This window comes from Choristoneura fumiferana, chromosome 18, assembly GCF_025370935.1.
Source record: "Choristoneura fumiferana chromosome 18, NRCan_CFum_1, whole genome shotgun sequence".
NCBI classification, from domain to species: domain Eukaryota; kingdom Metazoa; phylum Arthropoda; class Insecta; order Lepidoptera; family Tortricidae; genus Choristoneura; species Choristoneura fumiferana.
This window is the reverse complement of record NC_133489.1, coordinates 12866614-12887508: the sequence shown is the minus strand read 5'-3', so window position 1 is coordinate 12887508 and position 20895 is coordinate 12866614. Positions and strand designations below refer to the sequence as shown.

The 20895-nt window shown below is 39.3% G+C and overlaps 1 protein-coding gene across 2 annotated transcripts; it reads left to right on the top strand.

Annotated features, from left to right (window-relative positions):
• Positions 1-5374: 5374 nt before the first annotated feature.
• On the top strand, positions 5375-20816 carry nAChRalpha7 (nicotinic Acetylcholine Receptor alpha7). Of its 2 annotated transcripts, none has more exons than XM_074101145.1 (11): positions 5375-5480; positions 8739-8878; positions 10232-10276; positions 11564-11673; positions 13195-13375; positions 14447-14522; positions 15570-15764; positions 17269-17465; positions 18047-18258; positions 18529-18634; positions 18801-20816. In XM_074101145.1, exons 1-11 carry the CDS (start codon positions 5402-5404, stop codon positions 18951-18953), a joined length of 1494 nt encoding a protein of 497 aa, XP_073957246.1. In that variant the 5' UTR covers positions 5375-5401; the 3' UTR covers positions 18954-20816. The 2 variants fall into 2 exon arrangements, with proteins under 2 accessions (XP_073957246.1, XP_073957245.1); XM_074101144.1 differs by having other exon boundaries at positions 18047-18294.
• Positions 20817-20895: the final 79 nt, after the last annotated feature.

The window sequence follows — 20895 nt, the reverse complement described above, 5'->3', positions numbered from 1 at the left end:
CTACACAGGACAAATAGGGTGAGAAAATTAACAAAATCATGGGAAGAAATACATGTAGTTTTGAAAATTGGTACAGTTATACCTACCTTGCAGTATCCAGATGAACATACTAAAAGTCCTCAAGGGTGGGGGCTGTGCTGAGGGTGTAGGGGGGTTGAAGGTACCTTTTTTCAGGTTTTAGCTCATATCTCGAATATTTGTTTAAGTAGAATTATGATTACTTCAAACAAAAGTTTCTACATACAATTTCCGACAAAATTATCTTTATTTTAGCTCTACCATCAATGCTTTAGGAGCTACAGGATGGGTAACATCAACATCGGAAGCCATAGCAAAATCAAGAGAAACGATGTTTTTGACAATATAATATCGTGCGCCCGTACTCAGCTTGATCTTAACAGCCATCGATACTTGCTTTTTGTAAAATTCAGCAGCAAGTCTAAAGCTGATCTCACCTCTCTCCTCCCTACTAAAGGGTCAGCAAAATATCACGCATTACAAGTATTCCACCAACTACAAGAGTGGCTGGGTAACAAAATGCCTCCCGAAATGTGGGGTTGGAAGCGAGGAGCCAATTACCACCACTGATCCTAGTCTAGTATGCTTCCACTGCTTAGGCTCATGTACAAACGATGTAGGTACATGTAGATAATATCGTAGAAGTGGAAGACGAAGATGTTGATGTAGAAGACGATGAATAAGATAATAAAGACAGACTGATTTGCTTTTTCTATTCTTAAATAAAAATTTAAAACTCATTTCGTTATTCTTAAATCGTCTACTTTTTAAATCTGTTAAAACTTACACAACCATTAGCTCCTAAAGCATAAATCCTACAGATAAAATGAATACCTATGACCAAATTTGTAGAAAATTTTATGTAGAAACTTTCGTCCGAAGTAATCATAATGCTATGTGTACAAATATTCGAGATATGAGCTAAAACCTAAAAAATGATACCTACCTTCAACCCCGTCAGCCGTCAGCACACCCCCCACCCTAGGTATAACAGTTACCTATTTTCAAAACTTCACGAGTTTTTTCCCCTGATTTCCCACATTCGGCTTTATTTGATCCTATATTAAAATGACTGTTACGTTCAACAAGTATTAAATACTTACTAGGTTATGCCCGTCATTTCGCTCCCATTACTGAATTCTCTATCCTTTGGGATTTTCACAAAATCCCTAGTTGTTGCTAAATGATAAAAAAGAAGCCCTTAATAAAAGTTCCAAGCCCTAGGGACTAACCAGTAATAGTTTGGTCTATTTGTAACTTAATTAGACAATCAGTTAGTTATGTCCAGGTAATATGGGGTGAGCCCTTTAACAGGAGCAAATAATTAAAACGTAAATCGTACTCATCCAACTGAACGACATATAATTCATCGACTTTTAAAAGTAATCGACTCTTTAGATTTTCCCTTTTTCATATACCTAAATTAAATAGTATTGTCAATGTTCGCCATAAACATCACAATGAGGGCTATCGTTTTTTGTCTCACTAGATGGCGCACTGTTGCGTGAGGTTTTTAAGTGTGGCTTTCAGAGTCTGTTATCGGGCGTTAAAACAAAGTTTAGATTAAAATCATATTTAAAACACCTTAAAACCGTACCATAAAAATATCCAGCAACCACAGTGTTGGTTAGTCCCGTTTTGTTCGGAAAAAAAGGGAGGACAAAAGTTTCCAAAGGACAAAACTGTCTCAAAACACAGACATTCATTGCCCCGTAACGCATAATTGCCATAATTAATTTCAGGTAATGCAAAATATTCAAAAAAAAAATCTAATTATAAATAAACCCGCGTAGCTCACCCAAAAACTATGAGATTTGACATTTCGGAGACCTCACGCTACACTAGCGCCTCTAGCGGCGAATTCATTCGCGATAGCCCTCTTTGTATCTTACATTACTTTTTCGAAAAAACTACAGTGTAAATAGAAATAAATAGAAAAACTAATAATTTTTAAAAGTCGCTGAACTAATGTCGTTCAGTTTGACGAGTACGATCTATGTTTTAACTATTTAAGGTTTAAGTATATTTATTTTTCCTAAGATTTTCAATCGCTTACTGAGAAAACATTTTTTTTTTAATAACTAAATAAATGCTCCTGTTAAATGGCTTATCCAGTATAGTCTTCAATATAAACAGTGCAGAGCGCAGACTTCAAACTTTTAATCATATGTACACGGCTGATTAACGCTGTTGCGGACCATTTCTTTTTCCAGAACATCACCCACGCAATGTCTGATAACCTGCAAATTTAGAAAACTCATAATTGAAGAGTAAGCCCGCGTGAAAGCGGCAAATGTCGGGAGCGCGTCGCGGCGCGGTAACGAGCGAACACCCTTCATTATCAGTTTCCGCGACATTAGCTCTGGATCTCTATTCTACACCTCCCAAGAAATATAAGAACCATGTGACAGCGAGATTAGTATCCCACTCCCACACATCGCGTATCGTACGTAAGAGTGAGATAATAAAATTATTGCGCGACGCTGCGGTGTAGTTTTGTCGGTGTTGAATTAAAATCCTCACCACGACATTCCACGACTGATTGCACTCGCCTGCGATGCAGCGTTTTTCTTCTAACTTGAAATCAGTAAAAATAAACGAAACCTTGCTGGAATCTTGAAATCCGATTTTGTTTCAGTCGAAACTGTGCAACATTGATCAATTTGGTGAAAATGTTAAGTTAACGTTGATTTCGTTAGATCCGGATGCAAATACAAACTGAAGACGGATTGTTCTTTCTTTGTCGAAACCATTTGGCAATGTGTCAGGCCGATTTTCATTTTACTGCAATGAAAAGTACGTTCTACCAGGGTTGTACCGGAGCTTTTAAAATATAAATTACATAGACTACATTTTATGTCATGCACCAAAATTTATTTGAAGGGCTTACACTACAGCTAGTTTAGTTAGTTTCTAATATTTAAGCGCATTTAGAACGCTTGGTCTACTTTCAACGCAATATCTTTATGTCCACAACAAAGATAACTTTTGTTTCTTATTCTTTGTACGATCCACGTACTTGTAAATTTGATATTTAACATTGCAGCCTAGAAAAAAAAACTAACTTTTGACGAAGCAATAATTTATGATCTCGTAATTTAAGCAGTTACTGTTACTAACTAAAAAAACGTAAAAAAATACCTAGGTATGTAAAGATATCTCCAATTTTTATGCAAAAGAAACCTGTACCATTTATGCTTCCTTGTGTTTTCTACGTAGTAAAGTGGGAATAATCAGGATGGCAAAGGTAAGGTCGTTGCTATTGACGGCTGGGGTTTACGACCCACTTGACACCTTCTATAGCGACCGGCGTTATTTGTGAATGTCAGCCAAATAGGTTCAACGGTGCTTAGCGCAGTCGCCTGTCACTTCACAAACTTATGAATCTTATTCTTCACCAGCTAAAAATATAGGCAGGCACACATACGCCCTTATCTTTGGAGACGATCACGTTACTTAATAAGCCGATGTTCCTCGTTAGGCCATGATACACGCCTATCGGCTGATAACATTGGAGTTAATTGCCTGGTGAATAGAGTTAAAGATATACGGTTATTGTATAAATAGATAGAGGAAGTCTCACTTGATTCTTAGCAGGTATCGAGCTGGTGTACCTTACGAGTATACTCGTTATTGTATCACAAAATAAAAAAAAATAAGTGATGGAACTTTTGTAAAATAGAGCTCCTTGTGTCGACCATTTATTTACAATGCAATATTCAACACTAAGATTCACCTCGTTTTTTTTCGACGCCGCTTTGTGTCGTAATGAACCCAACGTACAGATTGCCGCATATTTTACTTACTCGAGAAGTACTACATACACATATAGAATGTAGCAATTCGTAGCACTCCAAGTTTTCCTCGGCAAATGTTGCGAGTGCGGAAAAGTCGGTGATGGCAGGGGTTAAGGCAGCGCGGTGCGGGGAGCGAGCCTCATTGATCGCACCCGCGGCCCGCGCAGCATCCGCCCCCCCGCGCCTGCACCGCGCCGCAACCCCCCTCGGCCCAGTCAACACAACTGCCGGATTTTGGGAATACCACTAATAGCACAATATTTATAGTGAGTGCCGATTGCGTTGCAACGGGGCTTGGCGGCATTTTGTTTAGCTGAACCGGGCACTCATTGATCGTTTGATCACGATTTCTTTTCAATGCAATCATTTTTTTGAAATTACCCTCAGTTTAGAAAAATGGTTTTTAAACCTAAATAAAAAATAAACAGATTCAAAATTAGCAGTAACAGCTGTTTATTCATTCCCATGAGACCAAACGCAGATATTTTTTCAGTACGATTGATGTTTTAATAACCATCGCAGATACTTTTTGTACAAAAAACGAACTAAAAACCTACTATATTGTTATATTTAAATAATTTAATAGATGCAGATCAATTGTGTTTTGTTTTAATCATCATGCGCTACCTACGCATATCTACATAAGAGATAAGGCTGTGACAACTATGCTCGTTTAGTAATAATTAAACGCAAGCAAAGGCGTAAACCTATTTGAGAGGCAATATTAGCATAATTTAGTAGGCCGTGAGTGTCGGAGAATGCTCTTCGACAATGTGCGGGCTACGCGGTGCAGGCAAGTCGGCGGTGATGCCATGTCGTGAACCTGGCGTTCCCCGTAATTGTTTTTATTTTTGTTGCCTTACCCGAATAAATTTCAAAAATATTTTAAAATAAAGACGCTAGTATTGTTAATTTATTTCAGTAAACTACTTTGATTAAAAGCGATTGTTTTAACGTGCTATCATTGTGTTGTGACCTACTTTTAATCAAATGGTTTTTCGGTAGAGTTAAGTTTTTCAAAGGGGTCATGAAAAGGATACGCATGAAAGCCCAAGTCATCAAGAAAATTGCAATAAATATGAGCAATTGTGGTGAGGCAACGGGCAACCCCATCGGCTGCGAGAGATGACAAGGTCGGAGAGGCTGCGTGGTCGGAGGGCGGCAGCGGCGCGGCTTGAATGGGCGGCGGCGACGCGGCGGCGCGGGGAGCGCGGCTGCGCGCCCTCGGCGCTCCGCCAGTCCGCACACCGGCGGCTCCGCTGCCCCACGGTCGGCCGCACTCCGCTAAACAACAATGCTTTAAAACACACCGTAACTTCAAACCTCACCGTACCGCAGCCGGCGATGCTCGAACTCTGGGCGGCAAGCGACGCCGTCGGCGAGCGGTCGTGATCATTTTAATATATGTTAACGACAAAAGAATTAAATTTTAAACTGATCGTGTTCAACAGAGAGTCGGGAGTGTAGAAAGAGTAGCGCGAGCGTGGGCGTCACGCGGAAGCGAGAGCGGGCGCGGGCGCGCGGGCGGGCGATGGCGCGGCGCGGCGGGCAGGCGACGCGCGGCGCGGCGGCGGCGCGGCGCTGACATGGGCGGGCGCGCGCGCCGCTGTCTGCTGGCGGCGCCCGCGGGCCTGCTGCTGCTGCTGGGCCTGCTGTGGCCACGGGGTGAGTGCCCCACACGCCCACACACACGATGCCATTGCCCATGCCCATGCCATGCCCCTCAACACTCCCAATGCGATATCCAAAACGTTTACGTATGTTACTGAATATTACAGATATTTTCTATTAATACATATCGTTTGTACACAGAAAATTTTTCAAGCCATAAAACAGACTGTCGTTGAAAAAACGCCAAGACTCGCAACACAGTTTTACCATTACAAAAAAAATATGAGATCTCACGTAAAACTCAGTTATTTTTATATTAGTCAGAGTCTGTAGAAGCATCAAGCATCTATTAGAAAATGCTGTTATAAACTGTTATTTAAACAATTATAAAAAAATTATAATACCAATAACATAATAATAATTTATGTTTTATACCTATCGACGTTTATAGTGGCCGTATCAATATAAGTCATTTTAGTTTCCATAATAATAATAATGACTTTCCAATTACACGGCACCATAATTATTAAAAGAATAATCTACCTTACAATTATTAAGTTAATTTAATTTAAGTTAGTAGAGAATATATACTCTAGGTATTGTAGGTATATACCTACATGTCAAATATTTCCTTTTGATAAAGAAATGAAATGAAATTATTTATATTGCAGGATCATACACAGGTGTTACAAATATTACACATGTCAGAAATATTACTACTATGTGTAATAAAAATTCAAACTTTTTGCTTTATCCATAACAAAGTTACAGAGAGGTCAGAAATGCCATGTGTCGCTTTAAGAAAAAGATGGTACAGTCAACCAGCACCTGACACAACAAGCGTGCATAAATATTTGATACGACTCTATTTCTAAGGCTGGAAGGACGTGTCAGATATTTTTGCACGCTTCGCTGTGGCAGATATTAATGCTGGTGACTGTACGGCCGTGCTCAGCTTGGCGGGGCACGGCTGTGGCCCCTCATTATCGTGAAAAAAACAGTGAGATTAGTGAATAATTTGAAATTCAGAATTAAATTCTTATTTTAAGCTAAAATAGATTTGACAAAGAGCCAAATTCTGCAAAATTGCTGACTTCGGAAGATTATAAGTCTCTTAATAATCTGGTTCTTTATATACTTAACCGTAGTTCAACAGAAATTAGACTAAAACTGACTGTTTTTATGGATTTAATTTTTAGGAACGCATTAATTGGTTCCTAATATGATTTTCAGTTTGACTTTTTTCTGCATGAATGAAATAATACACAATAAACAAACAATAGTCTTATCATATTATCATAGCCGACTTCATTTAATTTTCCATAATTCTACAATCATAATGATTCTAGGAAGGCTATTACCCCTTTATAATTTATTTATTAGACCTTTATAATTTGCCCCCGCACATGATTCAATAGACTTAACACACACGCATACTACGTATGGAGCGTCTTTCATCTCATATGTGCGTCGACACGTCCTGCCAATTTTTCAAACAAACGCTTAGTCACGCACGGAACATCAAAGATTTTCGGGCCGGCTCAGCTCGTGGGGCGGAGTTATTTCACAAAAGACTGCCTTGAGTTCCACTTGATGAAAACAGCCTCAAGAGTCTTTCGGATAATGTACGTAATGAGCCCCTAAGCGCCCCCGAGAGTCCTATAGCGGGGTACCAGGATGCCGAAAGAACCTACCTACTTGAGCAGATTTAAAGACAAAAGGCCTTTCTGGCTGAGTTGTTACTCCAGAACTGTCATGATTGAAATAGCGAACGGTCATTTATCATTCTTTTTGAACGATGACCGGATGTAACCGATCAGTCAAAACATGTCGTCGTTAAAGTCTTTTGCCCGCATATAATTTGTTTGGTCGGAACTATCACAATGGTTTCGTTTATAAATAACGCTGTGTTTTCTCTGCTATTCAATACGTGACTATTGATCTGGATAAATGATTTGAACACATACCAATATGGTGCGATTTGCCATAAAAAGAAGACTGAATTGGTACTTTAAACACTGGAGGGGACACTGTAAACCACGTGAACGCGATGAAAGTTACATGTTACGTGTAGGTCTATGAGTTAGGTAAAATTAATGAAGTCTATGTAAAAATCTTGAAATGTTTTAGATATGCTTTTACTTTTCCTAGTTGTCTTCTACGTATTCATAGTTATTCGTAACATTTTCTATTAATGTATGTAGGAAATTCTCATAACTTATGGTTATCAGATAAGCAAATTTGACTACAGTGAAAGTTTCGTAATTTTCGAGACATGGGAACTTTATACAAATACGATCAACCAGGATTTGTGTAAAAGTGCAAAAATTATGACAACTATGAAATTTTTGCTAAGGTAAAATTCGCTTAATCCACTTTGTCCATTAAGTTTTTATGTTAGATCTTAGAGGCACCCTGCAGACTGTGGTGCGATATTTTTTGCATAAACTGTGTACTTGGTCATCACCTCAGGCCTATATACGTCCCACTGCTGGGCACAGACTTCCTCTCAGGTTGAGAATGCTTTAGCTGTAGCTTCCACGGGACCCGGACCCAGTGTGAATAAGGAACTTCACACGTACCATTGCACTGCTTCGCATACGCCTGTATGCAGCTTTCCTGGCTATGTTTTCCTTCACCCAAAAGCTCATGATATATTTCAAATGTAACTTCTCACATGAATTTCGGAAAATGTAGAGGTGTCAGGTGCGAGAGGTGCAGTGGAGTAAGACGTTAGTTACTAACGTTTCGGCTTCTTCTACTCTTACTATGCAATATAAGATTGACGTGGCGCCTTAAAACTTGATTTTCGCCGGGTTATCTAAAGTTTTTACAAGCCGTCTGTGTCGTGTAAAAATGTCGTGATAACAAATAACTAATGCAAAGGTTGTGTAGGAATTAGTTACATTAGGTATGTAAGTACGGTCAAGGACTTTAATTCATGAGCCACCATAGAACCATTTCACAGTAAACGTCATACTGACATCTCATTAGTTAACAAGGAAAATCGTAATGAATTTTCCTTTGAAAAGGTTCCATGGTCGCTCATGAATTAAAGTCCTTGACCGTACTAGGTAGGAGGTGTTGCAGGTGTTGCTGAATACACACTACTCACGCTTCTCTTACTCTCCTACTTATATTATTATTATTATTATTAGCCTACCTATTCTGCCCCACTGCTCAGCAAAGGTCTCTCCCCGATAATTCCACTGCTCTCTGTCCACTACATACACGGATCAGTCCTATCCTACTTACGTATTGTGAATGTTCACTCAGCGCTGATAGCATTAGTAAGTATGTGGTTGTGTCCAGGGGTGCGCGGCGGCTACCACGAGAAGCGGCTGTTGCACCACCTCCTCGACCATTACAACGTGCTGGAGCGGCCCGTGGTCAACGAGAGCGACCCGCTGCAGCTCTCCTTCGGCCTCACGCTCATGCAGATCATTGACGTGGTAAGACTACATGTGCAAGTTGCGGAAAGTTTCCGAAAAGTTGGGAATGTTCTCGGAAATTTCTGGAAATTGTCACAAGAAATATAGGAAGTTTTATTTTAAGAAACGGTGACTCCCCGCAGACGGAATAGTGAAACCTAATTGCAGATCCTAGGCATGCGTTATTGAAATCTCCTGTACCCCGCCTTTAACCGTCAATACATTGCTGTATTTTCCTGATTTCACACTGTCCAGGTATGGTTAATTAGCAGATAAATTGGAGTATGTGAGGAATGAGTGTATTTAAGTCGGAAATTGTGTGGTCTTACTATTTTTTTTATTGTAAAATATTATTATACTTACACATTTTACCATAAGCAATATTTCGCCAAATTGCAAAACAATTTGTTGGCGAACATAATATAAAATATACGGTTTCTCGCTAGGTTTTTTCGAAATTATGCTAAATCGATTATAATAACTAATAATTTAATTCGCGATATAATTTGTAAATTACTGTTTAGAGAATGCATCGGGAAATCGGGCCATAAATGTTGATTGCCTAGGTTAGTGCATATAGTGTTTATACCTAGTGCATGCGACACTTCACTTCCGAACAAACCAAACAAATAAAGTAATGTAATTGTTTAAAAATAAAAGTATCGAAAATTAATAAAAAAAAATACTTTCGGCTAGATTTTGCTAGGCAACCCTGTCGCGTTGTATTTGTATGACGCCATGTGTAACCTATTACAAAGTCACATTTCGACCTACAAAAGAAATAAGAAGGTAAAATGCCTGCTAAAATGTATTCCTTATTTCTGTCCATTGTAAAGGTTGCCTGGAAGAGATCGCTCTGAAGCGATAAGGCCGCCTATTGCTTACCTTAGAAAATCTCTATGTATATACTTGTGTTCTCTGTACTGTTTACTGTATTGGTGTGCAATAAAGAGTTATTGTATTGTATTGTATTGTAGGTGCAGAAATTTAGATGGAGCCACTTCTCACTGTTTTATGGGCAAACATTTGATTCCCACCATGCTTATTGCATGATAAATACTTGGGTGGTTTATAAATATGCATGTGATAAACAATTTGTTCAATAAATAAATTCACGGCTCAATTGACACCAATTGATCTAGTAAAAGTAAACAAAACTTGTGTTATGGACACTATGGCAATTGATGGACACACTTCTTATAGCTATAGATATTACCTACTTAGATATTTATTAAACACCCAAGGCTCGAGAACATAATACATTCGAATTCTCCATAGTTTATATCTGTCCTGACTCCTGACCGGGTTTTTTTAATGTTTCTACTCGTCCGAGGATTTATTTAACCGCTGAATAACCAAACTTTTTTTTCGCAGGATGAAAAGAACCAGCTACTAATAACTAACATCTGGCTTAAACTGGTGAGTATACCTACGTATAAAATTATTATATGAACACCTGATAAGTAGCTGTTTATCTGTTTGTTCAGCAATTATGCTATAAAATTGTCCATTAGCTATTGTTTGTTCAAATGGACGTTGATCGCTATGACATTATTATTATGGTACACACGCACGTGTGTATAAACAGGGTAAAAAAATATCTTCGATGCCCATTAAGAAATTACAAGCTATTTTTGATAAAGCCCCTTAGTTGATTGAGAAAAAAACAGTTTATAGAACAATGCACACCAAGTTATAGGTAGTGCCACCAGAGTTGAGGTCACACGCACAAGAACATGTCATGAAATGACAGCAGGATTTTGACATTAACTCGTTCATTTAATTCATTCTCCTTTTATGTAATCAGTTCTTTTTGTTGCTGCGTGTGTGTGTGTAATCATTTGCTTCAACTCTCGTGGCTTCTCAACCTATGCAAGTAGTTAAATGCAAAAGTTCAAATTAAATATATTAATTAAACACAGGGCAACATTTTCTTGTAATTTTCTCATAATGGGAAAACTATGAATATGTAAAACTGTACCAAGATTTATCTAAAAAAAGAGTAGCTATGTAGACTGACTGACAGACAGCACGCTGCTTAAACCATTAAAGCTAGAGAATTGAAACTTGTTAGACATTATTCCAAGAGGATCGTAAAGCTATACGAAGAAGCGATTTTAGAAATTCTCACGGAATAGAGAGCTAGGCGAGTTTTTAATCCTGTACAAGAACGAGGACACGGATTAAAACCAGATTTATTACATAGGTACAGTCAGCAGCAAAAGTGCATGAGCAGGTTGTAGAGCTCAAAAAGATCAAGGTACACGCGACTCTATCGCTAAGTTAAAAATAGGGTGGGTGTGTGAGCCATTTTGAGCTCCACTGCTGCTCATCCACTTTTACTGCACTGTGCCTGATCAAATTGTTACTCGTAACGTGGTAAATTAATAGAGCAAGATTTTAGAATAGACAACGTCGTTATTATGAACCTTTACTGTGTGGCTGGGCCAGACTTCCCTAGACCGTACAGTTTAATTCATGTTTTTGCACATGAAACATCTGAGAATGCTACATTCACCTATTTAAATCAAAGGCAAGGCTGGCCCTCTGGAAGAGTGATGATTTCATATTGATTAAAAAAGCAAGGGAAAAACTTTCATCATCATCATCATCGCAGCCTATATACGCCCACTGATGGGCACAGGCCTCCTCTCAGAAATTAACTTTGATTGTAGCTAAATGACGATTCTTTTTTAATCTGTCCAGGAGTGGAATGATATGAACTTGAGGTGGAATACTTCTGATTTCGGCGGGGTCAAGGATTTGCGAGTGCCTCCCCACAGGCTATGGAAACCAGACGTCCTCATGTACAATAGGTAATTTATTAAATTTTAACCGTATGATTTTTTAATTATTAAAATAGATACAGGAGTCACTCACGTATTATAATGGTCGAGGTATGCCTGACATATTTCGAGCCAATTTGTGAGTCCTTCTCGAGGTGAGCTCGCACAGAAAGCCAACCGTGAACTGCCTGCCAGCGCTCTTTCTGATCAGCTACTCAGCGTGGCCGTTGGCAGCAAAAACTACTCTCGTCTGCATCAAAATAATTGTCGCAAATAGGATTGCACGCTATACATACCACATCACTCTTTAAAGTATCGTCCACACAAATCACCGGCGCATCAATATAAGTCTTACTGGAGCGGGTTTCAAGGATTTTCCTTCTAACTTCTCCATAAAGTAAAGATATTAGTGATGATGGCAGTAATCAGAGAACCCATAGTCATGTTTGGCGTAGCGTAATGTACTTTTGTTGACCAAAAGTTTTGTTCATATGCATTTGTAATTTTGTAATCTGTACCATCAGCCAAATAAATGTGGTCTACCACCCTAAAGTTCATAATCGTTTACATGTCATAAAACAATAATGCCAATAGACATGTCTGTCAACTTGAAAGTTCGACTTTAGCGACATATTCATTTGATAGGAACGTTTAAAAATTGATAGACCACTTATTTTGCTGGTGGTACCTACCACGAGTAAGAAGTACAGTTTGTCTATTAAAGTAAAGTAATAATTTGATAAAGTTTTGGGGACGATTTGACAAACAACGTTTTTTTCATTTTAACTGTAGAAAATCTGCATCTTAAGTTTCCCACGGAAAGCAATATCTTCGAAGCACGTCGCTATCAAATTTACAATGAATTTGGTTCAAGTATTTAGCCGTAAAGAAACGTGACAAGCGGAAAGTCACTTGAGTCTTGAATCTTGAATATTATTTCCTGTCCAAACTTTTCGCTTTATTACATAGCACGCTCGTTCTTTGAATTCCATGCGATTTAAGAGGGCATAAAAACTAAACTCTATTTCCCAACTCATTCATCTTCATTGCTTCTACTTAGCACTGTAGAGTATTGCGGGTGTTGAATCACTATTCTATTAATTCATATAGACAATACGAATACAAACTCTGATCCCAATGGCATCATTAGGTCAAACGTCTGCGACCGCCTAACGAGCCCACCTTTTTTATAAATTAAAAGGTATTTTAATTGTATTGCCATGTTTTTCTGACTGAGAAATATAAGAAAAGAAACCTTACCCCTTTCTGCTGGCATCTACGTTACTGCCGCCACCGATTTCAAATAGAAAGAAATAGAAATAGTGAATGTTTATTCGCTTTTCCACAAAAATACATTAGACATACAATTTAAACAAATAATAAAAATAAAAACAAATTTTTGTGAAATTGCGAAGCGGGCCCAGCTCAACAAAATGTTGGCCGCGCAGGCCAACGCTGGTCTTCCGCTGTAAGCGCTTGGCGACTTCACGGGAGGACGGAAGGATTTTCTTGAAACCAACCAATTAAACCAATTTACCTTGTTGTATGAAGCGCGGACGAAGGCTTCGACAGTACGTATCCGACCAACGTAGTGGTGCGCAACAACGGCTCGTGCCTCTACGTGCCGCCCGGCATATTCAAAAGCACCTGCAAAATTGACATCACCTGGTTCCCCTTCGACGACCAACGCTGCGAAATGAAGTTCGGCAGTTGGACCTACGATGGATATCAAGTAAGCAATAGGCTAGTTTCTTAAGGGCGGTTTCAGACTAGTGTTTTATACGCGTGTATAAGCTCGTTTTTGAATGCTCGTGTACGCTGTACGCGCGCACAGATGCGGTTTTGTTTTCTTCGTGCGTTGCGCTCGTATAAACGGGAGAGAGAATATGTCCTTTCAGACCAAATACGAGCAAACAAGCGGAATGAGCGCGTACACGCGTGTTCGATTGAATGTAGCGTGCGTGTATGCGCGTACATGCTAAAAACTAGCATATACGAGCAGAAAAAAACGCTAGTCTGTAACCACCCTAAAGAAATCTTATAAGTCCGTCAGTAAGATTATCAGAAAATAATTGACACGTATTTTTTCTTTTGTCAATTTAAAAAAAATTGTGAAGATATAACCAGCTTAAATTCCGCGGGATATCACGCCATTCGAAACTTTTTAGCACAGCGTGACGTCAGGGACTCCTAAACTTTGACACGGTTCGTCTCAATAAGTATTTTTTTGTTTGACTGACAAAAGAAAAAATACGTACCATCAGCCAAATAAGTGGTCTATCAATTTTTAAACAAGATCCTATTTAATGAATATGTCGCTAAAGTTGAACTTTTAATTTGACAGACGCGTCTGTTATTATTGTTTTATGACATGCAAACGATTATCAACTTTAGGGTGGTAGACCACATATTTGGCTGATGGTACCTCTCCAATATTTTCTGATAATCTCACGTACTAAATAAAATACGTTATATACTTAGGAAACTACCAAATTGAAATAGCAGCTTTAAACCTTAAGTAGTAATTATTAGATATATTATTATTATATTAGATATATTTGGTACGGGATATAGACCCGTTTCACTCTACCTGATTACGAGCATGTAACTTAGAAGATGCGATGCGATATATCGCAAGCGAAATAAAATAATCACGATCTACATCCCGAAGTAAATATGTGTTTCGAATACTCATAGATCATGATCATAACCCACACAAAAATTGGTTACTTAGGTACTGCTAAATGGAATATACAGTAACTTAACCTAAGAACGTTTTCCAAATATTATTTATGTTTAATAGTTGGACCTACAACTTCAAGACGAAGCGGGAGGAGACATAAGCAGTTTTGTCACAAATGGCGAATGGGAGCTAATAGGTAAGTTGGAATTAATCAAATTCTGGAATTACAAAACTGAAATGAAATTAAATGTAATTAATAACATCAGTTTATAGAGCCAGTATTAAGGTAATAATAAGGCACCAATTTTAACCTTCATTTTGTGAGTGTTTATGAAGATTTTGGACGGATGCTCGGTAAAAAGAAGAAGTTTACCATTGTTTCACTTGAATGCCTGCTGAACGCTCACTAGAATACTCGTTAAAACGTTTCTGTTTATTTAATTTTGTGAATTTTACCTGTAACGTAACATTCGCTAGAATACTCATTACACGTTTATGTCAGCAGCTGTATGTGTGTGTATGTGTTCTCTAAAGACAAGTAGTAGTTTTGCCTAGGGATCACTTTCAATTCAATTCAATTTATTTATTTGAACTATTGATCTGTGCTTGGGCTTTACCACGGAAATATCTGACTCCACGCCACTGGTACATAATTATAATTATTAGTAGGCACTTTATTTAATCTATGTTACGTATTAGGTAGGTTTATATAAACACCTCCCTTCTACAGCAAGACTATCTTCTAATCATTACTTAGAATATAATGCCTAAACTACTTTGAACGTAGTTAAAGTTTGTTTGTTTACATAAAAAATAACTACGTATTTTCGTAAAGATGGAAGTCTAGTACAAAAAATCCAATTTTAGTTATTTTATTTTATTTTACTTATTTATTTCTAATAAAGACTTACTGCATTCACCACCACGTCTCTATTACTAGCTTAACATTTCATTATTTTATTAAGAAGCCACTGCCAGTGGTCAGCGGGCACATCAGCATCTGGGACTTGAGACCAATAGGTTCATGATATAACAACTCACTAAATGGAGGCTAAAACTTATGCATTTTTACTACTGTCAACCCTAAAGCCCCATTTAGACCATTCAAGAACTTGCATACAAGTTGCATTACATCGCAGACTATTGAGGGCCAATGAATTCAGTTGAGCAAACAAATACCGCATTGTAGTGAAACTTGCATGCAAATTCTCGCATAGTCTAAAGGGCTTAATGTTTCTCACAGGCGTGCCGGGCAAACGCAACGAGATCTACTACAATTGCTGCCCGGAGCCATACATCGATATCACGTTCGCGGTGGTGATCCGGCGCAAGACGCTCTATTACTTCTTCAACCTCATCGTGCCCTGCGTGCTCATCGCCTCCATGGCTCTGCTCGGCTTCACGCTGCCGCCAGACTCCGGCGAGAAACTCTCGTTAGGTACGCTCATCATCACCATCTCGGCCTGGCCTCCTCTCAGAATAAGAGGGCTCGCGGATTGCAAACACACAGCATTGAGTTCACAGGTGGGTGCAGATTTCCTCGCGATGTTTTCTTTCGCTCTAAAGGTCATGGTTCGTACATGAAAACGAAAAACAACGAGTGCTGCGACGAACTCATTACGGTTCTATTTCAGACTTTCGGAAACCTAATCCCAATTTAATTTCTTGTAGCATATTTTATGTTCATTGACATGCAAAGTTTATTAAGGATTAGCATTAAAGCACCTACGAAACGCCAGTGTTTCCGTGCATTTGACAGAGCCTGAGATCCGGACGCGGGAAAAACGATTGCTATTTAAGTATGTAATTAAATATATTTTGACATTTTATAAATTATTTTTTTTGTTTTATATATATCCTACAATAACTTAACTTAATAAATAAATAATTAAATATTAGTTTGTAAAAACAGTCTTAGAAACTGTTACACGTTTCTTTATTATTAACTAGGCTTTTCTTTAAGTTAATGTGAATCGTTGTGATAATAGCATTACTAAGATTTCAGTGAATGAGTGGTGCATTGATTTGATTTTATGTTGACAATCGGATTATTTTTCTTTTCCCAATTATATTAAGTCCTTTTATCCTTGGAATCGATTCAATATAATCTCATGCGGGTCCGAGTTTAAATCAGTTAGATGAGGGTTCAATTAAATCTCTATAAGATTTATTGTACCTACTATTTTTATTTATTGTACCCCTAAAATCATAATTATCATTTCAATTTTCTTTTGCATAGATTAATTCATTTAATTATTATATTCACTGACATTTGTGTTGGTCCGCGGTTAGGTATGGATATGTATGTACATACTCGTACAGGCTGCAATGGCTTTCAGCCAAAACTATTCGAACGGATTAAATAATTTTAAGCTTTAAGTATGTTACAAGTTAGGTTAAAATTTAAAAAAAGAAACGCTCGCTCTTTGCACCTTCCCCTTGCTTAACAAAATTCAGAATAGACTACTATATTTTTTTACCTCACTCACTAGCTGGAAAAGACTGTCTTGCTGCTTTTAAATCTTTGTGGAAAGTAGTGTGGAATAGTAGATTGTACAACAAGAATATACCTACCACCGTAGCGGATCGGGTGGCTGTATATATGGACGTCTTTGGTAAAATTGCTCGTTTTATGCTCTTGTTGTACAATCTAGTATATTGGTTGTAAATGTTTAATTATTATGTACAAAATTATTATTTTTCGATTTAACCAAAAACATAATTACCAAATAGTTTCTATCAATGAACTGTGACATTTATCAAAATTAACGGAAATCAATAAAAACACGGTATAGAGTTGGTACAATCGTTAAGTACTTTAAAAGTTTAATAAAAACATTTAAAACGTAATGTTCCAAAAACAAAACATGTGAAACTTAAATGTTGACAGTCTTTATAAACCCCTTCTAGAGATGTCGATCTTATCTTATTATATTGTACAGGAGTGACAATTCTCCTGTCGCTGACGGTGTTCCTAAACATGGTGGCTGAGACGATGCCGGCGACGTCGGATGCGGTGCCGCTGCTGGGCACCTACTTCAACTGCATCATGTTCATGGTGGCTTCCTCCGTCGTCTCCACCATCCTCATCCTCAACTACCACCACCGACACTCCGACACGCATGAGATGAGCGATTGGGTAAGCAAACGCTGTTGTTTTGCCTTGTAATTACAGTAACCGTGGTGGTAAATGCGATCAGTGCAAAAGTAGCAATAGTTTTCAAACTTTGCTTTGCTATAGTAAGCGGAAGAAGTAAAAAAGTTCATACCATTCATGCAGTTTCAAATAAGCCCCTTCATTATTAAACCATTTATTTGCATCACGACGTTACCTACACATTCCTTACTTAACACTTTTCTCACTCTCCGGGTCACCTGGCGAAAAAATGTACTCAACACCACTGCTTTTCATATATTAACTCTAGCTAGCTGCTAATCCAGGTTTACGGTCATTTTTTTGTTTAGGTATTACTTTGCGAATGTCCATATAAAGAAAAAAAGAAAGAAAAATGATTTATTACCGGTCCCAACAGTACCACCACCAAACACAAAAAACAATAATATATCAATCAACTACAATCTTTTATCTTGATTCTTCGCTAACAAAAGCAATATGATAGGAAGTGATTACTCGTACCAATTGGTAGCAAGAAGGTAGGAAGAGCAAGGTAAAAAGTAGTTCTTTAATAGATATGTATATGTTTGTTTGTTACGGGGTAGATTCGTTGCGTGTTCCTGTACTGGCTGCCGTGGATCCTGCGCATGTCGCGGCCGGGCTCGGCGGCCACGCCCCCGCCGGCGCGCGCGCCGCCGCCGCCCGACCTGGAGCTGCGCGAGCGCTCCTCCAAGTCGCTGCTGGCCAACGTGCTCGACATCGACGACGACTTCCGACACGGGCACGCGCAGCAGCCGGCGTGCTGCCGATACTACAGGTCCCTCGACGATCTACACGAACACTACTCGCCGCCGTAAATAGCACGGTTACGTTTTAACCCCCGCCTCGATCGTTCCGCAGTAAACCCGACCCTAACAGCTATTAGTTTCGATCATCATCTTTTTATCAAATTAGCTTTTCCATTGGGTCATGGGTCTACCATTATATTTTGATGAGCATAATTCCTGTAGTTCCCTTCAATCCTCGGTCCCACCTGTAGTGTAGTGCGCACGCGTCGGCATTGTCTACAGAGCCATACCTGTTGCAGGGGGGGCGGAGAGGAGAACGGAGCGGGGATCGCTGCGCACAGCTGCTTCGGAGTCGACTATGAGCTATCGCTAATTCTGAAAGAAATTCGAGTCATCACAGATCAGGTAAGTCCATAATGGTTTCATACTTATTTATACCACTAATTGTGACCATCTTTTATTTGTAAAACTATTTAATCAAGTCTAAATTAAATACCTGGTCCATGATTTGTTAGTTTTCGGCAAGCTTATATAGGTGACCATTAAATCTGACGTACGGAATTATTTGCAGATGCGCAAAGATGACGAAGATGCGGACATTTCGCGCGACTGGAAGTTCGCCGCCATGGTCGTGGACAGACTGTGCCTTATTATCTTTACCCTGTTCACAATCATCGCCACGCTAGCCGTGCTGCTGTCCGCGCCCCACATCATGGTGTCGTAGCGACCCGCCCGCTTGCGGCTGCGGCTGCGCGTGCGTAACGTTCTGTGATACCGCGAATACTTGTTAAGTTGTGATGTGCGAAACGGCGCGGGCGCCGATGCTGCGGCGCCGGAGTTGCCGCCGCCTGCCTCCTTGCCCGCGCCCCCTATAGTAATAAGTTAACGCCGATCAAACTGCCACCCTCCTGCGCTCAACCAAATACTGCCCATCTTAATCCCCTTAAACTTTTCTTCCTTTCATCGGCAGCTCTTGCTCTTGTTATCAGAAGAAGTAATAAAGTATTATTGGCACGCTAGGGGAACTAATGTCAATGACTGGTGCGCGCGAAGCACGTGGTTTACAGCGTCAGCGCTCACCACGAGCGGTCCCAAGTTCAGACTGTCGAGTTCCGGTGGAGCCACGGCATGAGTTGCGCCTGGCGGCCGGCGCGCCGGCGGCCGGGGCAGAGGCCCCCCCGGTAGGATAGTCGCAGTTAAATTTGGCTGCAAGCCATAACGTGGCCGATTATAAAAATGTTAGCACAAAAACGTCTTCCTTCATACCGTTGAACGACCTGGTTCGCATTTAAAATTTAAACTTTGTTAGTACTTTCTCGATTCTTGAAGTCTATTGTACAGTTTAGGATTTGGGCAGTAAGGCGATGGCCCTTTGTTTCCTTCTTGTTCGATTCCGTGAATCGTGGTTACGACCCTTACTTTATTTTCGGATGTATTTGTGTCCGTAGCTAGTATAGAACTTTACAAACAATGTTGATTCAATTGGTACAGGTTGTGATATGCCTCGTTGTGAACGAGTCGATATTGTTATAAATGGTAAAATATCCAAGGCTTTATAGCTTAATAAAAACATTCGTTAAAAGTTGTAGTTAAACAAAGTATTATTTTATTAAAATCGTACCTGGTCTTTCGGAGCGAGTTATACAAGTATTAAATTAACTAAAACAAACATTATAACACGTTTATACATCTTTTCAATACCGTTACTGTATCATTATAACGAGCAGTTCGTATGCTCGCAAATCTTAGCTTTTGCGCTCTCCATTTAACATTTTTGACAATTACTAAACAAACTATCCTATCAAGTAAATAACACACCTATCTATATGAACTTGAACTTAAATCAGTCACAAAGATTTAGCAGTCTATATCGATGTTATGTTTGATCGTATCCATGCGACTATACGTACTGCCGAGCCCGTGACTGGCGGCGTACCTAGTACAATAAACGAGTCAACGCTCAACATCACGCCCATTTCACTGCCACCGGCTATACCTCATCAAGTAACATTATTATTCTTAAGATACGATGCAATAACGATTGTTTGATGAATTATGTAATGAATAACTTAAAATCATGTAATAATGATGTTGTTCATAATTTATGTTTGTTTTTATGGAAACTTTGTGTCCCTACTAGAAGGAAAACATCACATTGGAATCGGAGCGAATGCGCGGATACACGTTTGGAAAACCAATGTACCCTCGCAACACTTCTCATGTTTTCTTTCTTGGAGGCGTAGCTGTGAGTAATCTTAAACGGTCCATTGGAAGTTGCGGACCGTGTATGATTATAAGCCAATGTTTTCCTTCAGGAATCCAGATTCCTTGTTTACTTATTGTTGTAAATATCGTATCATCAACCGCTCTACGTCGGTTACGTGACGAGTGGGAGCCGAGTGGTAGACGCCGCATAACGCGCTGCGCCGCGCGGCCGCACCGGCCCTTCGGTGCCGCTCGAGCGGGCAGCGAGCTAGCGGCCTCCCTCCAACGGCAACGGACGACCTCTGTCCCAATGATTTGTACAATTGTTAGGGTTAATAATCTGAATTGCATTTTGTTTATTAAATATAAACAAATGAGACAATTGTGAAGTTTTATTAACTCGACGACATCCTGATTAGTTTTATTGTACCGATCAACCCTGACCTGATTCCCGGCGGTTC